The 26,098-nt window shown below is 44.4% G+C and overlaps 1 protein-coding gene across 2 annotated transcripts in view; it reads right to left on the reverse strand.

The window, feature by feature from the left end:
• LOC142576561 (3-oxoacyl-[acyl-carrier-protein] reductase FabG-like) overlaps positions 1 to 25,505 on the reverse strand; it is a 61,714-nt gene extending 36,209 nt beyond the window's left edge. Inside the window, exons 1-3 of one of the 2 annotated variants that reach the window (XM_075686734.1) lie at positions 25,388 to 25,505; positions 23,368 to 23,510; positions 19,032 to 19,124 (exon numbers count right to left, since the gene is read on the reverse strand). In XM_075686734.1, coding sequence (XP_075542849.1) covers positions 19,032 to 19,124; positions 23,368 to 23,510; positions 25,388 to 25,439 — 288 coding nt within the window. In that variant the 5' untranslated portion in view covers positions 25,440 to 25,505. Of the gene's footprint in view, positions 1 to 19,031; positions 19,125 to 23,367; positions 23,550 to 25,387 lie in introns of both variants that reach the window. The other variant, XM_075686735.1, reaches the window with a different exon arrangement.
• Positions 25,506 to 26,098: the final 593 nt, after the last annotated feature.

The raw sequence follows: 26,098 nt of genomic DNA on the forward strand, positions 1-26,098 counted from the left end.
GGCGTCGACTTTACACTTGGCACAGTTAAGTGCCTTGCTTGTAAGAAAAAAAACGCAAATTTGCCTGTGCCCTTGAGGCTGCAAACAGCTGCCGTAACGGCGCAAGCATAAACCAGTTTCGCCGCCTGCCGTCAGCTTTAAAAAGCAGCGTCTAACGGAGGATGGTCGCCTGTTCCAGGAGCAGGCAACACGCGGCAGCGCTCCCTGATATGCTGCTTTCTAGCTGACGACAGGCGGCGTTACAAGTTTATGCGTACACCGTCGCGGCAGCAGCTCGCATTTTCATGAGCGCCGGTAAGTTTGCATTAAAACGAAGATCAGGCAATTAACTGTCCTAAGTGTTATACTAAACGAAGTAGGCACCAAAATGTGGTCATTCTGCCAAATTTGAGCAAGGATAGTGCAGCGGTGAGCGAAAACTGTTTTGCGAACGCGCGCAGCGAAATATTCAGGATCCAGCACATGACTTACGGCTTTCGTATTTACTTCGACTTTGGATTCGCAACTATGAGAAGCACGGCTATGGCTCTGACGGCACCTTGCTATCTACGGCGGTGAACGAGTATCTAAACGCCAGTGGCATTCCTCTCTTGCTTGCGTTGTGCCTGTGAAATCTGACAGCGGTGGCAGCATGTCGTCCGATCCGCCTTCAACTGAACTCTCGCCGACTGATGCGGAAGGAGCGGTTTGCCTCTTGTTTGCGTTGCGCCTGTGAAATCCGACAGCGGTGGCAGTATGGCGTCCGATCCGCCTTCAACTGAACGCTCGCCAACTGGTGCGGAAGGAGCGGTTTGCCTCTTGCTTGCGTTGCGCCTGTGAAATCTGACAACGGTGGCAGTATGTCGTCCGATCCGGCTTCAACTGAACGCTCGCCGACTGGTGCGGAAGAAGCGGCTTGCCTCGTTTCGCAGGAGCCATCAAAGAAAATCGTGAAGCTCACAGGCGCCCGGAAACTCGCCGACCTCCACGAAAGCCTGCGGACGGGAGGGTTCGTGTACCTGATGACAGGCAACGATCTTCTAATACAGGTGAGCGTAAATGTACTGCGCGTTATGGAGCGCAAAGAGGATTTGGTCATTGTTTGGTTCATTTTATGTTATTTTGTATACAATGTTTTTTGCAATGTTGTTTGCCTTCCTTCTTTATTTTGTGATTTGCCTCTGTATTTACTTTGCCCCTCCCCTCTGCAATGTACAACCGTACCTTGAGGGTATGATAAATAAATAAATAAATAAATAAATAAATAAATAAATATGGGCAAAGTAGCAACAGTATGCGTAGCGGAGATGTCGAGCACGATTAATAACTTCGGTTGCCGCGCTTTGAACTAACAGATCGAGTCTTAGGAAATTGCTCTGTGTCACTTCACTGTGCTGCCAACTACTAATATTTTTGTTTCGTCGCAGCCAATGCACTTGACCTTAAATTGAGAAGTGTAGCGCATACTTGCCCGTACGAACACAACGTTGCTCAACTATAATTATTGCCGTGTCGAGAAGCCGCAAGGAAACTAGCCTTTTCAGGACTTCCATCTTCTGAAAACTTCTGCAGTTGGTTTACTACTGATATTGGGGTAAGGTGTGCAATCGCTTCCCTATCTGGTAGGAGAGGGAGTAGTAACAGCTTCAGTCAATGTAATGGTGCTTTAGTTAGCATAACTGGTCGCAGTATGCCATATTCTGCAAATTTCTTCAGCGTTTAACTAATAAAACAGGCAAGGCGACGAAAACGGACTTGTTGTTTGCCTGTTCAATCTTTGTCGTCATTTGTGCGCTGCAACATTCACACAGCAATGAAGTTAAATTGAACCAACTGAGGAAAAAAAATTGCTGGCATTTTCAGCAATAGGACTATGAAAACCTTGGGCAATCAGCAATATGGTTCTATCTTTGTGAAATCATCTGTTCTTATACACTGGTGGTTGCTGACATTGCATAAATAAGCTTAGCCTTGTTAGCTTAATGCGTCCTGTACTTAGCTCACCTATGGGCAGCAGGATTAGTGCTGTGCTGTGCTGTGACGGCTCTAAATAACAAACCTGTTTGGGACAGTACAGCAACCATAAAAAAAGGCTGTTTAATTAATCAGTGCCTGTTCAGTGCTTTCAGCTTCACTTCTAATGTGGAAAACTATTGATAAACCATCTGGGTGTGCTTTCAGATCTTCCAACGACCGGTTCCAGTGCTACGTCGACATGGGTGAAAGCACGACGGTGTGTGATGGAGCATTGATTAACTTGGTTGTCTCTCCAAGCCACGCCGAAGCATCATAGGCACCAAAAAAGCCGTATGCACCCGATCTTATTTAATCTGTACTCATGCATTAACTCTGTATAACATTAAAACCTGTCGTATGCTGGAAAGCTATAATATCGCTATTAGCAGTACTTTGAAGAGCCCCTCACCAGGCCACATAGCTAATTTAATTATACGCTGGAAGTTGTTAGCTGCCCTCTTGGGAGCATTCTACTGCAAAAATTTTCAAATTGGCTCATTAATAGCTGAGATAGAAATATTGCAGTTCCGCAAACCCATGATTTAAGGAGGCGAGCGTCACAGCCAAAAAACGCTTGGATGCCCCTTGCCAAGCCACTAGTGGAGAAAAGGCTGCATGTTGTTCCATACATGCATGAAGTGGCCCACGATTTAAAGAAAGTGGCCAGCAGGTACAAAGTACCTATTATTTTCTTGGCTCCATGGAAGCTTACTGGCCTGTGCCCACGCATCTCAGACCCACAGAAGCTGACCCTTTGTGGTAAAAATCACACAAGGCCATATGTGACTTGCGCGGTCGGTATGGTGTACGAAATTCCACTTAATTGCGGCAAGGTGCATATCAGCCAGACAGGCTGTTGCACCAACGATTTGGCAAGGGAACATGAGCTGTCTGCCAGGAATAAGATTAATGCACATTTGCCTATGCACTGCAATTACTGCACTTGTGAGCCATATCTTTTCCACATCCGCATTCTTGGTAAACGCAAAGATTGTCTGCATGGGAATTAACGGAGGCCTGTTTCATCAACATGAAATGTGACGTCTATGTCAGTGATACATCTGTGGCTTGAACTGAATTGAATGACAGTTTCTGCACTGTATGACTGAATAATAATGGGCAAGCTTGTTTGAGTATTGCGTGCAAACGTATGTGCGCACATGGCCACCTTCACCTATAAATATGAACCTGTTTGCTTTCAGTAAAGTAGTAGCAAGGGACACTCATTCCTGTCCTAAAGCTTTTTTCTGCCCCTGGTTGTATCTTAACTTTGGGGAATAAGCTCATGGGAATTTAGTAAACAAATAAATGCATGCCATAGGGGCAATTCCACTATGTAAAAATGAAACGTTTTTTCCCCCCTAATATTTTTATGTATCTACATAGTCCTAGTTCCACTTTTATAGCATACCACTGTCCTTGTTAAATATTGGAATGCTCTGCTACTAATAGATATGACAAATGAGGTGTATTTATGAAAACATAAAAACAAAAAGCTGCAAAATATGTTTTTTTAATTTTGTGCAGTCTAGACAGCCCAAATATAACTGATGATATATGAAGAGCTTAAGAAGCACAATCATGTTTGGGACTCCTCAATCCTTCCGTATCATCCTTCAAAGTCTTATCCGACCTTGACATTTGTATCTATCTCAGTAGCTCAGATTTATGTAATGCTGAGGGAAAATTTGACTTCCTGTTTGAAATAATAGCCATGTTTCACCAAAAAAGCTTATAAGCAAAGGCACCAAGAAGTTATCAGAAAAAATGCGTTCATTGAAATATTAATTAATTAGCCACCAGAAATGTGATAGGGAGTTAATAATGTTTGGATAAACACAAGCGGTCTAGTTTGTGTATTTGAGAACCAGATTGTTCTAGTATATTTTTGTTCTATCAAATCATCCTTGGCCTTCATATGACCTGCTTTTGTTCTCTGTTTCTGGTCCCAAGACAATGCTAGTCTGGTCTTGGCACTTTATGGCCCAGTATTTGTCCTTCACAAAGCAATACCTGTGTAGACGATTTAGCTAGCAATAAGTTTTCCTCAGAAGGAATGTTTGCAGGTGCGTCACTATGGTTGCTTATTTCACCTTGGTGGGGGAGCTTCTTGCTCATGGTACCAATGTCTGTGAAGGGACCAATAATGCGCCTTCCTTGTGCATGGTACCAATGCGAAAAGGGGGAGAGGGATCATGGTGTGTTAGTAAGGAGGTATCTGTATAGGGGGTGATAAAATTCCTCTTTAAATTTCGTTTTAACAGCCCATTCATGCTGTAACGAGTCAGTTGTCTCAGTCAGTTATTTTTGCTGTTCGTACATCATTATCCTTGAAAAGCAATGGGCTCCATTTGCTATGGCAAATGTGCCCATATTTATAAAGAGCCCTTCCTGTATTCTTAGCTCGTCACTAACTATATAGTAGGTAAATTTGAGCATGTGGAGTGATAGTCTGTGATACCACATCTTATGTTTTTCTAGCACTGGATTTTGTTGTTGATTTCAGTGAATACTTCTCTTTTTAAGGCTGTCTGGTAGTGCACTTCGACAGGCGGAGAATGCAGTCAAAGGAGAGTACAAGGAATGGAAAGAGTACAAAGGAGTACAAGGAAGTCAACGTAGACACTGCCTCCGATGCCCATTGACGTTGCTGCTGACCTCTGAAATATTACAGCAGGAGGCTTGCCTGACAATCTTCAAAAGAAAATTGAATGGATTGCCTACAATTCGTCATCTCAGACAATGTAAGTCACAACAATTACCTGGATGCATTGGTCAGCAAAATAATGAGAACTCACACTCACCAAAATTCTATTCAGCCGGGTTCATTCGGGCTAAGACCTACAGAAATTCAACTCAGTCGGACTCACTGAGACTCACTTTCGAGATCAGTCTGAGTGAGTCGACTCATGCATCAGTTTGCCAACCTATGGCAGATGTAAATAAAGTTGGGATAGAATGTACTTAATGAGAATTCATTCCACAGTAATGTCTCAATTATGTTCAGTCGTGCATTTTTCCCAACCTTGTATTGCAATATGAATGGTAAGCACAATGTTAATTAGCGTATTACGCTCCATTCTCATGCGGTTATGTCACTAAGGCAAGTGGAAGGTGTCTATAATCAAAACAAGTTTTTGTTGTCTAATTCATGATTATAACTTAGTTGCTGCATAGTTCCCCTTGAAAATGCTCGATAACCGAGGGGAAAAAATTGTTTTCCTAAAGCTTTGCATTGGGGCAGTGAACAATGTCCAAATTGTGCAGTGCCTTTTTAAGTGTTTAGCAGTGTATATGGCATTGTTGGTTCGAAATTTTTTTATCACTGATACATCGTTGACTAGTTCTGAATTACAGTTCACTCATAACCTCGAAATTTAAATATTCAATGGCAATGTCGACATTGCAGCCCTGAGCCCATTTTCTTTATTCTGGCGAACAACATGAACCCTGACACTAGCAGCGCTACATTTTATGCGGGTATACAAATACCAACTGAATTGGATGGAAAGACAGTTGTGGCTAGATGAATTCGTACAGTGCTGCATGCGTCATGTCAAATTTGCGAGTTCGGTTACCACCAGCAGCATTTCTTCTACTTTCATTCCTTTTCCTTCACAAAAAACAGTCATGAAAGCTACAGGAAGGTTAACACTCAGTCATAATTTATGTCATGCTTCAATGGAGCAATATCCTCCGTGGTTTCCTTGCCATGAGTCTTGGGTTAATGAGTGGGCGAGGGCGCTAGAATGGCGCGTTGAATAAAGCTTCTTTAGCTGCTGGTTACAGTTCTTATAGGTAGTGTACACCACAAAGGTAAACGGTACATAGACAGAAGTGCCGACTGTCAACAGAGAGGTTATTATTCAATGTGCCGAATTTACACAAGCAAGTGAAAGAGCTATCTGAAAAACATTAACTTCTGAAGATAGAACAAGAAAAGCAGACTAGTGGCCAAAAAATGAACTATGCTGGAAATCGGGATACAAAAAAATATGATTGCATCACAAATACAGGCCGTTCACGTGACTTCCAGAATAACTTTAGCTCTTTTTCTGATAGGGCAGTCAGAAAGGCATCTGCAAGGTCAAGCGCAAGATTTGGCATGTTGAATCCACATAAAATGTTGTGTACGGAATTTCTCTTTCATGCGGCGCTTGTCATATGGGGCAGACTGCCAGATGCCTTCATGAGAGGTTGTGCGCAACCATGCATATAATGTGCGCAATGGCAGAGAAAGTTTTTTTGGCACATCATACTAGCATGCGTGGCTGCACTCCTTGGTTTGAAAGAATGTCAGTTATTCACAAGCACAGGGATGGTCTTACCCATATCATACTTGAAGTAGCACAATTGGCATGGGAGCCGAGTGCATGCATCAACAAGCCATCCATTGCCTTATCTGAAAGAGAGCTCAAGTTTCTGGGAAGTCAAACCTACGGCCAGCATTTTTTACGCAACTCTACATTTCTTCGTGTGCCTCTTGATGGTCTGCTTTGTTCTTTTTAGTAGTTATTTTTCAGATAGCTGTATCACTATTGTGTGTATTCAGCAATAAAACCTCCATTGGTAGTCAGTGCTTGTGTCTATGTCCTCGTTTAACCTTTGCACTGAACACTCACGATAATGGATCAACAACTAGCTTAATAAGCTGCCCTTGTAAATTCTTATAGGAGATGCTCCTTCAAGTTTGTATTCATGGCTAATTTTCCCTTGTGTGCATGTTTCAGTAATAAGCTAATTTGAAATATTAATTAAAACCTTTTATAACATCTTGTTTGGTGAAAGTATTTTAAGAGTTTGTGAACTCTGGTCATGATTATCCGTTTATCTTGGCTGTTGCAGGACAAAAGGATTAAATGTTACCCCTGTCCTGTGTCAAATCCATCTGATCAATTCTCTAACCTCGGTCTTGTCACGTACCTAATGCTTTCATGGTGCAGTTTACTTAAATTCTCCCATCTGATGACTCACAGTTCAACTGTTTGATATTATTTCATGGAAATGTTGCATATTGTTTTTTGTGTATTGTTTGATGTCGAAGGTTGATGCATGCTTTTTTAAACATCAGGTACCCAAATAAATTGTGCAATGTTGCTGCAAGGAGCCTCGTAAACAAGTACCCAGCTCTGAGGGACACATTGCACCTTGGCCATGTAATAGCATTTTCTTATAACTTTTTATTATTTCTTTTGCACTTTTAGATGTTAAGCGTATCCTGGCCAAGGCAGCCGCATTTCAATGGGGGCATAATGCAAAAACACCTGTGTACTTAGATTTAGGTGTACGTTAAAGAACTCCAGGTGATCCGAATTTCCGGAGTGCCCCACTACGTCATGCTCCTTAATCAGATCGTGGTTTTGGCGCATAAAACCCCATAATTTTTTTTTACATTAAGCATGCTGCCAAAGCCTTTCTTACTACTTTGTAAAGTTTATGGCCATCCTTGCTTGCAGCTGTTCAGGTCTGTGTGCTTGTGATTGAGTAGAGATGTGGTGGTTTTAAAGCTTTGCAGCTCAACTGAATATGAAGATATCAGCAGCACCTCTGCATCTGGCATGCATATGGCCACCTCTTGTAAAATTAATTACATGCTCAGCTAAATATGTATTTGGTTAAATAATACATTTTTGTACCTGTAGCCATTTTCATGCATTAAAGTTTTGACCAACACCAATACTGAAAGTAATTCTCAGATATTGTGTTGGAAGGTGTGCTAAAATAGCTCACTTGGTACATTTTGGAACATGAAGGAAACAGTGCAAAAAGCAAGCTAAGGTTAGGGCAACTCCATGTTTAACTGTGCTGTGTTTGCAGTTTCTTTAAAAACCTGAAAACTGGAAGTCATTGAACTGTTGATTAGGTATGTAAAGTCAATTTCTTTCATTTCATTCCAGTTCTCATGGTATATGTGCCCAAGAAACAAGTACAAAAACATGCGAAAGTGAATGCCACCAGGATGCCCTGAAGTCGATGCAGAAGTGAAAGCAAGAAAGGCAAGCGAAATTGTGACACATGCTCAAAATCTGGATTTTGAAGACGGGTGATCAGCTGCAAGTTTGCATGCATATTTCACTAGATAAACTGACTCTCCTTCTTTGTTATGTGGCTTAGTTGAAACATTAAGTTGCTTCTCTCGATGTACTTGTTCATTTCATTTACATTTTTTCTTTAACAAATGCAAACATGCAATCCAGCTATAGCAACTATATCTGCAATGCTGTCATAGATTTTGTAGGTGATCAAAGAAGCAAAATATCATATCGCATCGCCACCTTGAACCTAGAGTGAAACATTAGTTCAAGATGTAGTGGTAGATGCATTTATAGACTACTAATACAGCATTCGTACTGTAATGTATATTGATATACATACTAAGATGTAGTGAAAAGTGTGTGGCTATGCTGCTCTGACACTTCAGTTGTTTTAACCCTTCATTGATGAGTTCTGCATACAGCATACCAAAAAATATAAATTTTTCTTGCTGATTTTTTGGCATTGAGTAAGAAGTTTCTTGTTAAATGTATTGAGCCAACACTGAATGGCAGCAAGTGTCATTTGTCGGTTTAGAGCAGGAACACAGGATGGGAAAAAAAGGACATGGGACTCATTTTCTTTGGAAAGCACGGTCAGAGGAACAAGCCAATGCAAGATCTGCTGTAGTGACCTCAGACACACAATGCAAAGAGCTCTCTGTACAGATTCCAAACGCAGCCATATGTCGCTTGGGGAGAAGCCCACTTCTTCCCCCATACTACTAAAGGAGTTTCTAAAAAATATCCTTTATTTTCGTCGATTATGCTTATTCTCAATGTCTTTTGCATTTAGGTATAAAATAATTTCTTTTGTATTTATATGCGTGCACATTAAAGGGTTAAACAAATAAAGTGGTTCCAATGAATGTGAATGCATAACTTTAGCGACTCTAGTCACAATGTGTTGATCATTCCATAATCTTTGTGAGACCATGAAACAGGAACTAGGCAGCATGAAAATCACTCAGCAGTACCAAGAAGGAAGTTTCAGCACTTATACAGTACTGCAGAATACACTTCTATGCTGTACCTGTGGTGTACTTTTTATTATGTGGTCTTGATTCCACTATGGAGAAATAACTGCTTTGCAAGTGCATTGCAGTACTTTAATACTTTAACTGCTTGCTGCAAAAGGAAAGTGCCATTAGCGTATTACATAAGGATAATGTGTTATGAGGCAGTCGCTAGACGTGGTATGTCACAGCACTAAGTTGCCGGCGGCCATTATAATTAGCTGTTTTCTGTGGCATTTTTAACTTGACAGAACATAGTGAGCATTATTTGATCAATAAACAATACTACATAATTCTGGCCCTTATTTGGAACTTTGTCTCATCTCCGTGATGAGCGCAACCCGCTTTTGATGTTACTGAGATGGAGCGACTCCTTGCAAAGCAGCAGGGTAGTCTTGTTAATGATGCTGTCATTCACACTTACGCAGATTGTTTAGTAGGCATTAGCTCAGTGCCATTCCCCTATAGAATCACAGCTTGCATTTCATACATGTATAATAGAAACATTCTGTAGATTTCATGTGAAAATGTGACATTGGAGGGCATTATGCTATAAATTCACAGCAGTGAGCCCCATTATTGGAAGACAGCTGTTGTCTCAAATTACTTACAGCAAAGTGAAGCCATGTACAATGTACATGTGCAGTTTAGTATGGGCCACAATGACCAAAACAAACATAAATAATGTTCTCGTATTGCAAAAAGAAATTGTTCGAATAATCGCTAATGTTGACAATACAACTACCTCCAAGTGTGCTTTTGAAGCACATAACACTGTCCGCATCAATCACTTGTATAACTTTAAGTTGTTAAAAAAAATTTATTTCTCAATGGCATCCACTGCCAATTTTCATTCTACTCTGGCATCTTTGGACATGTGTCGTGCTAACATACACATAAGACCTATTAATACATGGAATATACCATGTTTTTGCGCTAATTATAAATTTCAAATGTTGTCTTATAACCTGCCCCATGTTCTAAACACCTATAAACATACAAAAGGGTATACCAAAGCTGAGCTGCGGAAATATTTTGTTGAAATGTGATTTTATTTCTTTGCTAGTAGATGCTGCATGTTTGCTTGGTTATTACTTTTAGTATTTCTGAACATATGCGTGACCATTTCAGCGTTTCGATTTTACTGTTCAAATTTTGTGCAAAGATTAATAAACTCTGTATGCATAAATAGTGAATGTTTCTCTTTATTGAATGTGACTATTCTATGTGTGTCTGTTGAAGATTTCCTGCACCACTCTTGTGCTACTGCTTGTAGGGGTTTTCTGGACGGTCAAGCTGTGCAGGCAGCTTTTTGCCAAAAACCTACCCTCCAGTTGAATCTGGAAAATGAACTTATACATATATTCTTATACTTATTTAAATATGTTCTGCCTATTGTGTATCCACGTGTGTGGGCTTGTGATATGCCCTGATGGCAAGGCCATTTATGGTTCGTTCAAAGAGAACATCTACGGATGCGTTATAGCTATTCTCTGGCTCCTCTCTTCCTGCTGTAAACTGGATTCTCTGCTTATAAGAAATAAGTGTTCCTTGTGATTACTATATGTGCTCTTGCTAAAGGTTACTGTAATGTGTTCATGTTCTTATTGAATAAAATGTTTACAAAGTTTTAACAGTTGTGCTGTTCTTTCAGATCTTAACCGGAGTAGGCAGCATTTGATGCAAACATGGAGGCAGTGCTAATGGAAACATTTTGGAGGTGAGACAATAGTCTTTTTTGACAAATTGGATGAAATGACGGCCAAGAAGTTGCACTTTTGAAACATTATGGGATGTACTTACTATGCCGGCACCACGAGGATATTGAACTGGCGCTATTTATAATGTCCGGTTTTGCATTTATCTGGCCTTTAGGCATATTTCTTTTCTTCCATTAGCATCAATGCTGTATGATTGCTTTGATTTGGTGAGATGTAAATTTGTCGCTTAATATCAATATTGAAATTTAATTCCTCTGTCCATGTATGCCTCCATGGCATATTGAAATAAATGAGTCCTTTGTCATGGCAAAGGATTAAATCCTTTTTCAAATGCCTGAAATGCTAAATTACCTCATAAGTTTGGACATATTGCAGCTGTTTAGTATGCTTTGTAAACTGAAGCATAATGTTTCTCAAGGTTGGCCATTGATTCCAATTTAGCAAATCAGACTGTTGTCTTCTGTTTTTGCCAGGTATAGTCCATTGATGCATTTGAGGTTAATACAGTGATAGTAGCGAAATATTTGCTCTTGGTGTTTCACTCAATGTAGTGTTATGTGCTCAGTGTTTTTTTAGTTTTTTATAGTATTGCAGTTTATCATAACATATAATGGTGGCTGAATAACTACGCATTTGTTGCACATGCAAACTAAAATCTATTATGTTGTGAGCTTCCATCTTAGTGTAGAGATAGTCTATTCACTACCCAGGCAGAGGTCACAGCAGTTGCTGCAAGGGGTCTGGTTAAGTACCAGGAGGTAGTTTCACCAACTCTTGTGATGGTAATCATGTACACCACCATTGTGAGTCTTCAAATGACTACCCTAGGAAGGGTCATTGTTGCCATTCCAAAGGGTACCACTGACTACCAAGGGGTACTTGCATGGACCACTGAGGTAGTCACATCAACTCCTGCTTTGGGGGTAATACATACACCTCAGTAGTTCTTGCGGGAGAGTCACCGGTACTGAGGGAGTCGACCACACTGTGTCTCCAAGAGAGTACGTGTTACCACCCAAAAGGTAGTTTAACCAACTCTTGCCATGGTAGTCATGTACACCACCATTGTGAGTCTTCAGATGACTACCCTAGGAAGGGTCATTGTTGCCATTCCAAAGGGGTATCTCTGACTACCAAGGGGTACTTGCATGGACCACTGAGGTACTCGCATCAACTCCTGCTTTGGGAGTAATACATACACCTCAGTAGGTCTTGCGGGAGAGAGTCACCGGTACTGTGAGGGAGTCGCCTGCACTGTATTTTCAAGAGAGTACGGGTTACCACCCAAAAGGTCATCATATGTGCGACGAGCAGATACACCCCGAAAAGAGTCGCTTGCGACTACCTTTTTTTTAAGAGTGTGGGGCTCACATATCAGTGATGAATTCGGAGCTTTGTCGCTGCCATAAGAAGGTCCTAACACCACCCACAGTACCGTTTATTCGTGTCGCCGATGGCGGACGTTTCCAGTGCTAGGGATGTGCTCCGCTCGAATAAGTGTTGCTGACCGACCCACAAGCGTACTACTTGCCGTGCCTGAGAAATCCTTCAGTGAACTCATCCTCGGTATGGATTTTCTGTCTGCCCATTCTGCCCTCATTGACTGTGTAACCGGCTTGCTTCAGCTTGACCTATCGGGCTACCATGGCGCTCCTACTGCACGGCAACCGCGTTTGTGCTCAGTGAATTACGTACGTCTACCTCCTCAAGCCGTTATAGATGTGAACTTCCGATCTTTTTCTCCCACTCCATATGGTGATTACCTCTTGAACCCGATCGTTGACGTCTTATTTGCCAAAAACGTCACTCTTCCTGATACCCTTAATAGAGTAACGGATACTCAAACGTCTCTACCCACATTGAACTTTAGCTGATGCACGCAACATATCCCACGCGGCATGACTCTAGCCCACATCTCTCCTAACGATGAGTGTGCCGGTTCTGCATTCGTCACAGACACTTCCTGGTCCTCTGCCCCTTCCCCTTCCTCGCACAATCTCGTCGACGGTGATATTGACAAGATGGTAGCGTCTGACGTCCTTCCTGCTTTCAGCGCATATTGAAGTCCTACCCGACATCTTTGGCTTTAATGGCCATCCTTTGGGACAGACATCTGTGGTCGCTCATAAGATCCATACTGGGGACGCCAGCCCAATCAGACGACGTCTTTATCCCATGTCCTATGCCGAGCAAGAAGTGATACAACGTGAAGTCGACAAGATGCTCACCAAAGACCTCATTGAACCTTCATGCAGTCCATGGGCATCACCGGTCATCCTAGTCAAGAAGAAAGATGGCAGCCGGCACTTCTGCGTAACTATCGCCACTTAAACCAATAAATGCGAGAGGACGTCTGCCTTCTGCCGCGAATCGATGATGCTCTCAACATCTACACGGCTCTGCCTACTTCTCTTCTATCAACCTGAGGTCAGGACGCTGGCAGATATCCGCCGATGACCAAAACTGTGAAAAGACCACATTTTTTTACGCCCGATTGACTTTACCAGTTTAGGGAATTGCCATTTGGACTGTGTAATGCCCCAGCCACATTTGAAAGGATCATGGACTCCCTCCTTCGTGGATACAAATGGTCAACATGCCTTCGTTACCTTGACGATGTCATCGTCTTCTCACCGACATATATAAGCTACGATAGCCGCTTGTCGGGAGTTCTTGAAGTTTTCGGCAAGCAGGCCTTCAGGTCAACTCTGCCAAATGCCGTTTTGGCCGCCGCGAAATCACTGTGCTTGGCCACCTTGTAAGTGCTGAAGGCGTGCAACCTGACCCAGAAAAAATTCGCGTTCTCAAACACATTTCAATGCTACGTTCCACTAAACACGTACCGAGCTTTGTTGGCTTGTGCTCCTATTTTCGACGTTTTGGCAAGAACACCGCCGACATTGCCCGTCCACTCACGCGACTTTTGAAGACGGAAAGTCTTTTTGGGGCGTCCTGAACGGGCCACTGCCTTTCGCACGCTCACGACTTTACTTACCTCACAACCCATATTGGCCCAATTTGACCCGTTGGTCCCCACTGAACTTCGCAGCGACGCCAGTGGACATGATATCGGGGCTGTTCTCGCCAAGCAGTAACAAGGACGAGACCGCGTTATCGCCTGTGCCAGTCGCCTTCATTCCTCTTCAGAGTGCAAATTTTCGATCAACGAGCGCTAGTGTCGCGCACTAGTCTGGACTGTCGGCAAGCATCGACCATACTTGTGCGGCCGGACCTCTTCGGTGACCACAGACCACCATGCGCTTTGCTGGTTGTCTTCCCTCAAAGATACCACTGGACGACTTGGTCGCTGGGCACTGAAACTGCAAGAATACAGCTTTGACGTCACTTAGAAGTCTGGCAGACTGCACCTACATGCGGACTGCCTATCCCGTCATCGCGTGGATTCTCCTGACATTGTCAGAGCACGATTAAAACGCCAGTGCCTTCGCGATATCCAATTTAACCGACATACGCTGCGATCGTCTCCTCGAGGCCACTTTGCAGTCAATTACCCACCGTCTACGCTCTCATCATAGCCCCGTCCAAACAATTATCCGTGCTTCGTGACGGAATCTTATACAGACGCAACACCAGCTCCAATGGCCCAGTGCTTCTACCGGTTGTTCCCGAAACACTCCGTTCCACAGTTCTTGAACAGCTTCAAGACGCCCGAGCCGCTGGACATCTCGGAGCAACATGCACGTACGATCGCGTTCGGCGCTGGTTCTTCTGACCGGGCCTCCACCATTCTGTGCGTCGATACATTGCTGCTTGTGAGTCCTGCCAGCGCCACAAGCATCCATTCTTGTCTCCAGCTAGTCCTCTTCAGCCCATAGACATTCCCGGTGCCCGGTTCAACCGCGTCGGCCTTGATCACATCGGGCCATTCCCAACATGTCTGACTAGGAAGAAGGGGATTGCCGTATCTATGGACTACGCGACACGATACGCTATCGCGCGGGCACTGCCGACAAGCTTTGCCGCTGATGTTGCGGAACTTCTGCTTTACAACGTTGTTCTTCACCACGGCGCTCCTCGACAGCTGCTGACCGACCATGGTCGCTCATTTTTATCCCAAGTCTTCGACGACATTTTTCGTTCGTGTTCCATAGGTGACAAGTCAACCAATGCCTACCATCCGCAAACCAATGAGCTTACCGAGCGCCTCAACCGCATACTGACTACACTGCTCTCCATGTACGCTTTCCAGACCACCATTATTGGAACAGCACCTTGCCTTATGTGACATTTGCCTACAACTCGTGAAGCCATGACACCGCTGGCTTTCCCCCCTTTTATCTCTTGTTTGGACACAATGCCACATTGCCCTTGGAGACTCTTTTACCATCACCTGTGCACCCTGTTACAGACTACGCCCGCGATGCAGCTTCTCGGGCTGCAACGGCTCGCCAGGTTGCAAGAGATCGTCTTTATGCATCCCAGCTGTCGTCCCAGAAGGCCCACTATGATCGCCATGACAGAGCCGTTAATTACTCTTCGGCCTATTTGGTACTTCTCTGGCCACCTTGCCGCCACGTTGGCTTGCCGTCCAAGCTTCTTTCCCCCTACTCCGGGCCTTATAAGGTCCTAAGCCAGATCACTGACGTCACGTCCGAGATCGCTTAATTGGACAGTCGATCATCTGTCGCGTCCTCCACTGATATCGTGCGCGTCTCCTGGCTTAAGCCTTATGTTGCCGGACATGATCCTACTTATCCTTAAGCGCCGAGACGGCGCTCTCACCGGCTGGGGTTCTATGTCAGGCGCTATTCCCGCGCACGGAAGCATGCTACCTGCCCAGCATGGAAGAATGCCCCAGAAAGAGGTTGAAGACAACGATCAGACTAGCGCTCGTGTTGTTGTGCTATCTTGCCTGCAGCCATCTAAATCTGTATATATCTTGTAAATACAATTTCCTATTCCTTTTGGCTACTCTTATCCCAGTGGCTATATTTTCTCCCGCTTTCCTTCGATGCCTGTCTTGCAAAACTCTTCTGACCTGATTACTAGTTAAGGGTTCATCCAGAAATTCTCATCAATTTTGGAAATCAACAAGATTGTTTATTCCCATAGAAATTTAAATAATTGGAAGGATGAAACTTTGCTCTATTATTCTACGTAATCGCTACCTTTTCCTACGCATTTCTATAGCCGGTGCTCCAATTTCTGTATCCCAATGTCGTAGAACTCCGCCGACAAGCTGTCGAGGAAGCGTTTAACCTCTTCTTTGACTTCATCTTGGCTCCGGAAGCGTTAGCCACTCAATTGTTCCTTTAACTTGGGGAACAAGTGATAATCATTGGGCGCGATGTCTGGACTGTACGGTGGGTGGGACATGGCAGTCCACCCAAAGTTTCTCAAAAGTTCCTGACTTTGAGGGGAGACGTGAGGTCGGTCGTGGTCGTGAAGCAGCGTTATACCGGCCGCCCGTCGTCCTTGGCGGCGGTTCTGGATAGCTCGCCTCAGTTTTGTTAATTTTGCATAATAACTGTCCGAGCTGATTGCTATCCTACGTTCCATGATATCGATGAGTAGTATCCCCTTACGGTCCCGAAAACACTGGCCATGACTTTGCCAGCAGAAGGAGTTTGTTTGAACTTCTTTGCAACTGGTGACACTGGTTGACACCACTGTTTGGATTTTTGTTTCATTTGAGCACTGAATGAAACAACCACGTTTCGTCGCCCCTAACAATGGAGTGAAACAATCCTTTCTTATTTTCTTGACCCTTTTGCAGAAACTGGCGAGCACAGTCAAGACATATCTCCTTGTGGTCTGATGTCAATAGCCGCTGTCATCACAACACTTGTGATCACAACACTTGTGATACCCCGATTTTTCAGTCAAAGCTATTTCCACTGTACCGTAAGCACTCCCAGGAATCTGAGCAACAAGTTCACGGACGGTGATACTCTTGTTTCGAAGCGCTTCGCGTTGGACCATCTCGATAATCGCCTCCCAAATTGATGGTCTTCCGCTCCGTTCTACATCGTGGACTTCCTTCCGACCGGCGCTACACTCCCTGCACCATTTTCCGACGTTTTGAACGGACATGCACTTGCCGCCATACACCTACACCTCTGTATGCTGCATGCAATCATGTACTGAAGGCAGTTTCCTACTGCGGACAATAAACATGATGGTGCCACACACATGAATAATTCACGGGTAGAGTTCCTTTCACGTGCGAAAATCGATTTACTGAACGAGCCTCGCAATTGGCGGGATCAACAATGGGAACCCCCATATTCATATTGGACGGCTGCTGAACCAATAATACACGGCGCAGCGAAGCGCAGCCAGGGGGAATCGAGAGGGGGGGAACAGCCGCACGCACCAGTGTTGCCCGATTTCGCCTCGCACCTTCCCGTGTGGATGGAGCTCTTTGGGAGCCTTATTTGTGGATCAACCCTTACATATCGAGGTTCTATATCCTGTTCGTCACGACTTTCAATGAAGGTTCCGTGGTTACTCTGGTTACAGTACAACTCAGTATAGAAGTAGTTTCCTGCCTTTACTATTTGAGCGAAATTTCTGATGAATTTCGCGTGCTTACCCTTCACTGCCAAGTTTCCTTCTCACTAATTTTATGGCAACGTTTTCTTTTCTAATGGTTCCGTAATAATTCCCGCGTGATAATTTCGGCCAGCACAAACTGTTTTCCTGTTTATCAGTTTTGACATATGGTTTCTTGAGTTGCAGGCTTCCATGAGTTTCCGTTTCCTAATTACGTCGTTTGTTGCTTGGGAGAATTTCCTTGTAGATTCATTGGGGCCTTACCTCTCACACCCATAGACACATTTAAGATCTGCCCAAGCGCGGTCTTCATTTTCGCTACGTTATCATTACGCTTTTATTCTAATGCCGTATGTTTATTTTCGAGCACTACTCTGAATTTACGTACTTTTAGATAGTTCTTCTAGGCTGGCCTCCTTCTTCACCTGTTTTCCTTTTTCTCGTTAATTCAAAACAATAATTCACCTCACTAACCCATGGTTTCGGCCCTTACACTAATTAACACTTTTACATCGTGCACTATGCTGGTGCCGGTGCAGAACGTGAAATGTAGTCAATTTCTTGTCTCCCCGTTAGCGCTTTTTCAGGTCCCCTTCCTCTTATTGCACTTTCCTCAGAAGGTATTTGTCATTTGGTGTCCTTTATTATCGCAAATTGTACCCACGCACCTTCTCTAATATCGAAGGAATCGATGCTGCCGTTGCCAATTACCTGCCCTTAAGCCTGTTTCTTTCCCCACTTTGGCATTGAACTCATCCATAGCTTCAAAATTCTCAGTTTGAACGTTTTTCTCGCACACCGGGCTCGTCATCCTTCTCCTGCGTCTTCCGATCCCGACCAGCCCTCTGTTCTGCATCGCGGTCACGCGCGGTACCGAATGGTCACGTTGAGAGAAATTCTCCTGCACTACCGCAGGGAGCGGTTACGCTACCCCCCAGCACACAAAACACTGAATAAGTCTCAATCTACCACTTGGCGACTCCTTCAGACACGAACCTTTCCGAACCCCGTGCTTTACAACCGCATGTACCCCGATGCATACTCTCCACTCTGCAAAGCGTGCGAGGCCCGCGCTGACCTCGATCATATTATCTGGCAATGCACCAAAGCCTCACCCACCAACACCTCCCACACTAACACACGCATAACTACGGCCGAGCAGTGGGAGACATTGCTGCTCAGCTTGGACCCAGAGGAGCAGCTCTGGGCCGTCCGGATGGCCGAAGACGCCGCCAGAAAGCAAGGACTGGCCGCCGTCTGAGGAAGGGGGGATTGGGGGTTAGTCTCCCGACCCCCGCCACCCCTGAACCCCATCAAGGACATAACAAAGTTTTATCTCTCTCTCTCTCTCATTGGCGATTCAGTGTCCTTGAGAACTGTTCTATGTTTTCATTATCATAGCTAGACGTTAGAGCATATATTTCTCCTGTGCAATGGGGAAATGTGGAACCTTGTGAAATGCATATTACTGCCACCGCTACACGCAAAACAGGCATTAAGCGCTCAGCGATCAATGGTCGTAAAAACTTTCACAACCCCATATCAAACGCTAAATACAGTTTTTCTTTTTCACTCAGATTTACTGTTACCTGTTCTAGTAAGGTGCGTCGTCATGGCATTCCATACCTCCTTACTGCTAAACTAAGAACTTCGTGAAATTTTGGCTGCGAGGCCACCTATGACAGTACTGTTCCTGAAAAACAAAGGAAAGGCGAGCCGGCATTCATTTTTACGGATGAAACAAAACTCACCACAATATCGATTCTCCCGAAGTGTTCTGCTGTATGTTTGATAATGGCAGAAATGGCTTCCGTATTCCAAATGTCACACGTGGTCACGAGTACCTAAAGAAGACATATGTTTCCAGTCACTGAATTATGTCACTTTGTTAAATTATTCTAGCCTGCCGACATGCAAAGTACCATTTTGCAGCATGATACAAATGGTGGTTGCGAATATTAGCTCATGCGCCAAGGTGCTCTTATATGGTTCGTTTGTTGATCAGGCTCCGGTGCATGCAAAGGCGAGCACAATCTCAAAATTTGTATTTACTAATACAAAACCAGTAATCTTTGATTTTAATCCTACAATAATGATACCAGTTCTTGAACAAGAGCGGAAGTTCTTCGATGGTCGAGAAATTGCTAACAGAAGTGAGAACAACAAAGGTAAAATTTTGAAGTGTTAAACCATCATCAGCAATATACACATGTACAGATGACTCCTTGCAAAATAATTGATTAAAGAAGCTGCAATACCAAGGAAAAGCAGCGGAGCGGCAGCTGCGGCAACCAGCGGTGCAGGCTACCAGAACGGTGGCTTGAAAGGGTCTGGACGCAAGCTCGTTGGTATGAATCCATGGTAGAAAAACAGCGTTGAAACCCGGGCAGACGGGAGAAACACTGGACGGGCGTTGACGGCCAACGGTGTTTTATTGTGCGTAGGGAAATATGTAGCTTGATAAAAGAGGGCGAAAGGTAGGGGGAACGAGGGGTGGCGATTAGGGGGGTTAAATATCCAGTCGTACATGGGTCTGGAGGTAAAAACGAATAAAAATGTAATAATTAGTCAAGCAGATATCTGTATTCCTTGTTGGTGAGGAGGCTTCATGAAGGGGAGTTGACGCAAATCGGGCCTTTGCGCAACATCGCAAATGTTTCAAAGATTTCACGTGTTCGACCGTTTCGGTATCGACGCAGAACCTTTGCGTCTTGAAGCACCGGCTTGGCAGCAGCAATTGGCACAGTGGATGGCGAGATTGCTACCATTCTTGCTTTGACTCTAAGCATGTTGTCGCAACCGGTCGTTTAGACACCGTCCGGTCTGCTCCAAATAGGTTTTTTTCCACATGTGGTGGAGATTTCGTAGACAGCTTCCTTTCTGCGCTGCATAGGGCGAGAGGTGTGATTCTTACAGAATGCGCCGTTGTGGGATTGAGTGGCGTTCACTTTTATGCATAAGGAGCCGAGCTTATTGAGGGCTGAGAAGACAACACGAACTGCCTGGACACCCGGCTGATATTTTGTTCCCGTGGGAAACGTGATGCACTTATGGGATAATAGCTAGTTTTCATTTGTCGATTTCAGGCGGTGCCTTATCCCTGGCGGATCTGATTTCTTGAACAGGAACTTCTGCCAGTGAACAAAATAGGTCTTCCGGGTAGTCGCTTGCTCTAAGGCGCTGGACTTCGCTGCTAAAACTTCGGTGAGTTTGATGATGGCAGGAGAGGGTAAGGGAATACTTGAGGGCTCCTAGTGCAACGACACGCTGAACATGTCCGACGACTCGACGTGCAGGGAAGCAGGTGCTTCTTGCAGCGGGGGGCGTATTCCCAGCAGATGTGGCTGCTGCTGAGGAGGAGCTTGAGTTCAAGAAAACGGATAACTCCTTCTATCGGCAGTTTCTTAGTGAAGGTGATGCCTTCGAAAATGGACTGGAAACGCACTAGAGTGAGCCGTACTTGCAGTGCAAGCATGCGCCACCCAACTTAATTATTTTCTTCCTTCGCAGCCTGCTCAGAGCGTTAATCAAAGCACCCCGCGGTGAGGCGTCGGTGGGCCCTACAGTAGGATAAATACAACTATTGCATTCAGCAAAAACGAGGAAAGTGATGAGCATTTACGTTCTGCACTCTATCTCGTTTTCAAAATTCCGCGATTTCTGGTCCATCATCGCATTACAATGGCGTAGCAGAAAAATTATTTGTGGGCTCCTTCTGGTTATTCATTTTCAAAGCTTATGTGACACGTTCATTGGCGTACACATATAGTTTCAGGAGGTACCTTTACTCCGGATTATTTTGCAAGTGCTATGTGCTGATATTCTGCATTACTCCAGTCTCAACAGCTGTGAAACATCCGCCCGGCCATCAAGCGTACGATACTCTATTTTTACTGGCTGTTTCCGTCGACAAACCATGGGAGAACGGTCTGACGCAGCAATACCATTGAAGGACACCCAGGGTAATATACACAGTTACGCTTGAACGATAGACTGGAGGCAGTTTCCTACCGTGGACACTATAAATGATGGTGCCACGCACACGGATAATTCACGAGCAGATTGTTTCTTCGGGATACACTGGTAAAAGTGTGAACGCGTTGGTGGATGGCCGCATGCTGCTAACGGCTTATGTTGCCGTGGTGAGTGGTCACAACACCTTGACCCGTGTTTATTGAACAATTACAAGAGAAATCACAGAGGCAGTTTCGGTTTAGCGGAAAATATTTCGCCATTGGGGACGTATGCTATCTACATACGAAGACTGAACAACTGATTCACCACTACGTGTTCCACGTGCTCCTGGATCTCCTACGAATGAATCGCAGCTATGTCGAATTGGTATTCAGGTAAAGTAACCCTACATCTGTTCCTGAAGAAGAATAGATAGGTAGTCCTGAGATGCATTGATTACTCGCGCGCGTTATAGGTGTTTCAAAAACTGATTCATGAAATCATGGAAGAAAAATTGCATGCTGGGGCGCTATAACGTAAAACTATTCCAAAAGTTTCTGTTCCCATTCTGCAATCAGCCCTCCACGATTGGTCAAAAACTTTTTTGGGCCAACCTCATTTCACGTGTCTATTACGCAACGTCACGGAAACTGGGATAGCGCCCCATCTTATATGACGCGTACACACTGATTATGCATGATTTCACCGAACAAAAACAAAATAGTCATTTCTGATTCGACGCCTTTTCGCCGTTAGCCCTCGGCTATTGGTGAAAAACTTTCGCGCTGCACCTACTTCACCTGCCTATCGCGTGACGTCAGAAAACCACAAGAACGCAACACGTCAACGTGACGTGCATGCGTTAAAGATGCATTAATATGCCGAACAAAACTGAATTGTCTTTTGAATAGCCGCAGGCTGCCCCGTTCCGAAAGGAATAAAAGGTGGCTACACGCACCTGCCTGGCTAGCAGGCACTGGCTACACGCACCTGCCGGAGAGCATGGGTTTATTTGTGTAGAAGAAAACTCTTTTGCCTGGCCGTGTAACGTTTTCGAGCACTACTGGCACGTTTGCGACCTCGTTCTGCCAACTCTTATTTAATGAGGATCCGTTTTAGCGGCTTTCTTTAGTTTCCGTTTTATGCCGCCGCGATTTTTGACCAGCCACCACAAGCTAAGTAGGGGAAAGTGGATCAATCGCAGATGCCGGCGCCTTCCTCTGTCCGGCTATCTATTTTCAGTGCGCTGACTCGGCCCCATTGACACCTTTTTCATTTGAGCGTGCTCCTCACCTCCTGGCAGCCAATTACAAACGAAAAACCGCTCAACGTAAGCAATTGGGTTCGTTCTCAAAGCAAGGAAAAGCGACCTCCTATAAACTAAGAGGGAGTTTGATTGGTCTGTTCAGAGAACCCTGCGGATGACCGCCCGATGCATGCGTCGGCTGTCTCGCGAATTTGACGTCAGAAGATAGGTATAAAAAAACATTGGAATAGTTTTACGTTATAGGGCCTCTGGATGCTTACTATGGAATGATTACAGTGATTTCACAAACAACAAAGAGGCAGCAAGACAAAAGGAACACTGGTGTGAACATAAGACTGCTGTCCTGTTTCCTTTCTCTTGTTATACGTGCTGCAAATGTGCAATGCCTTCCTGAAAACACTTTAATAAAATGCACTATCGCGGCTTGATCATTTGCGAGAGAAACAACGACGATCCCGGGATTGCAGACCCATTCGTTCGCCACTACGAAGGACGTGTAGTTAGGCAGCGCAACATTACGTAGCTTCTGGGTTTCTATTCTTATTGCACAGAGAATTGTCCGAACACTTTGTAAAACGCAAACTGCCTGAAATTGCCACTAATCTTAGCGCGAGTCGTAATTCTCGGTGAACGTAGTCGCTCATTCTAGAGAGTACTTCACGCGTATCTAAGAATGAAGGTCGAAAGAGGGTTGTCACCCTGCCTCATGTAAAGCTCAATTTTGGCCTTCGGCAGATTGCCCTTGACGGCAATCATCGCCTCTTCACTTTAGCAGCAGGACGATGGCTTGTACTTGCGATAATTACCACACACTTACTTAGCAATAAAGTGAACCAGGATGCCTTCATAATGAATCAGCAACCTACTTCCACTCCGCGATCGCTGTTGCGCATGCACTGTGCTGCCACCTCGTCAAGTGCGGTCGCGTTCCTCGCAGTGATCGAAAGAGAGCGGCAGCCAAGGCTGACGAAGTGCGCAGCCGTTGCCTTGCCGATTCCAGAAGATGCACCTGTGATCCGAGCGAAGGAAAAGAGCAGTCAAAGTCGTTCTGAAACATAAAGTGTGCCAGAAGTATAGGTAGGAGTAGCAGTACTGTCATATTTTCCTTTGGAACATATTTACATGGAAGAAGAGTACACAAAAAGATGCACCACAGCATGGTGCAGAAAGGAGCGCTCTTGGTATGTGTGTTAAGTCGTTAAAAAGTACCTAATCGCTAAGCAAACGCATTCGATGCAATTGCATTCCCCTTCGTTTTAGACGGATAGTGCGATATGTTGTGGTGAGCTCGGTTAAAAGTAGGTGAATATGATTGAATAATAGTCTCAAACTGGGCGAGTAAGTACTCATGTCTGTGCCCGATTTCCATTTTTGGCCTTGTGCCTCGCTATAAGGGCATTTTTTAACAGATATCTATAAAACTTTTTTTTGAATGTCCTATTCAACGCAACGTTTCTTCCAAGACACGGCGACCGGGTCTTGAGAAGCACCTGTACGGATTCGCCGACCTTGAATATTCGTGTTGAGAGTTTTATTTCGCGAACTTGAAATAAGTCCACTTGGGCTAAATAAGTATCACGTGACGAGACACTCGCATACTGCGTTGTCGCTTGCGTCCTCAAACGTGCTCCGAGCAAATTGGTGCCGCTACACGCTACACAGACATTTAATATTCAGCTATAAGCAACGGTGACACCGATTAAATACGACATCCTTCGCATAACATTTATTGAATTGCATGCTCACGTGGCACGGCTATAGGACATAGTGCTATGACACTTGTGCCTGCTCACAGAGGGAGCGCGACGTTTTTAAAATTTAAAGAGTGCTAGGTTGTGGCTGGTAATGGCGACCTAGATCGTGGATATTATGTCGGGGTCACCATTTTATTTATTGTTAACTTTATCTGCACTGCTTCTATCTGCGTCGAATTTTTGTGTGTCATGCAATGTTTGTTCCTGCAAAATAGTGTAGCTTTAGGCTGGCAGAAAATCGTGCAGCAAATTTTGAGGTATTATGCGTTTTATTCGGAGTTTCACGACATTTACGTCACAAAAGCTAGAGTTATGCAATGAAATCGGCGAAATATTTAATAATGAGATCACAAGTTCACAATTGAGTGCAACGCACATCGTCTTTTTACCACTGAGCAGCATAAGCTTCGCTGAATATAACAAAAAGCAGATGACTAACTGTGCAGTCAAAATACATCATTGCTATCACATATCGTGTACAGGCTTTCTTGAAGTTGATGCGTCTTATTTAAAACACCCTGAGTAAAGCAGAAATTGAGCAAGCAAATTTTCAGGCTGCCGTCACAGCACGTGGCGCACAGATGAGTTGTGGTTTATTGGCCAATATCTTGCCCCCGTAGCTGGTCTTCATGATTACAAAATGAGGAGTGACGTTTATTCGACATGTACAGGTAGGCATGCCGTACTATCTTTTAATATCTCGTGACGGAGCATAGTTATGATGGCGTGCATAGCGATCGGTTGTGTCTGCGTATAATTATGCCCACCTAAAGAGCTCTCTTTACCAACCAAAAAAGCGCGATGGCAAATTTAGCAAATGTTGTATTCCAGAACACACACAAGAGGAAGCGCTGCTCGTATGTAAATTATGCCAGTCTACGCTTGCGCACAGCTGTGGCGTGTTCGTCAGTCTTGAGCACCCCCATCAAATTGATTTCGCAATCTCTCCATTTCCGGCTTAGCACACTTCTTTTATAGTCACCAAATACTGAATGATAGAATATTCTCATTCAGTTATGCCCACGAAGGCTTTATATATCGTTAGATATCGAACTATATCGTTAAAAATAGTCGGAGTAGTAGGACCTGCTCAGACAAGAAAGGGCATTTTGTAAATTGAGAAATCACATACCAGTGATGAGTGCAACTTTGCCACACATATTGGGCATTGGGACAGCGTTCATTAGTAGGTCGACAATAGCTGCAGCTGGTTCCAACGTAGAGCAGTTTTTCTGCAGACGCACACTTTGTTGGCGAGCAGGTGCGTCAGCAACGAGGCGGTTCCTTTTATGGAGGAAAAGGCTTGCTTGCTACCACGCCCCCTGGGATTGAAATCAGAAAGCTTCCCGTTCGTTATAAAAAGCGGAGAAAAGAAATGAAAACCGATTTGGCTGTTATTCCTGCTCATGGTAGTGGTCAAAACTGGCTTCAGCTTTCGACCTAATATTTTACTGGCTTTAGAGTTTTAGACTTGTTTTCTCCGTGGCCAGGTCGCTTTCTAGCACGTTACAGAGCGAACTATGTTGCAGTTATAGTACTGACACACACGCGCACACTGCAGCCTACAAGGCAGAAACAGGACGTGTATAACATTGCAATCATGGAGGAAAGTAATACCTTACTAGGGTACAATTTTACTTTTCCGATACAGGCGGCTTCAGGACATTTACGCGGCTGCTTCCGGTTCTCTATTTTTTGAACTCTGCACGCTCCCATGTGTAGGGTAGCAAACCGGTTAGGCTACACTGGTTAACCTCCCTGCCTTCCTTCTCCACTATTTCCTGCCTTCTCTTTTTGAACTCTGCAAAGTTCACTTCCATTTCAAGGTTGCTATTGCATGTTC

Source organism: Dermacentor variabilis, chromosome 3 (assembly GCF_050947875.1).
Source record: "Dermacentor variabilis isolate Ectoservices chromosome 3, ASM5094787v1, whole genome shotgun sequence".
Lineage (NCBI taxonomy): Eukaryota > Metazoa > Arthropoda > Arachnida > Ixodida > Ixodidae > Dermacentor > Dermacentor variabilis.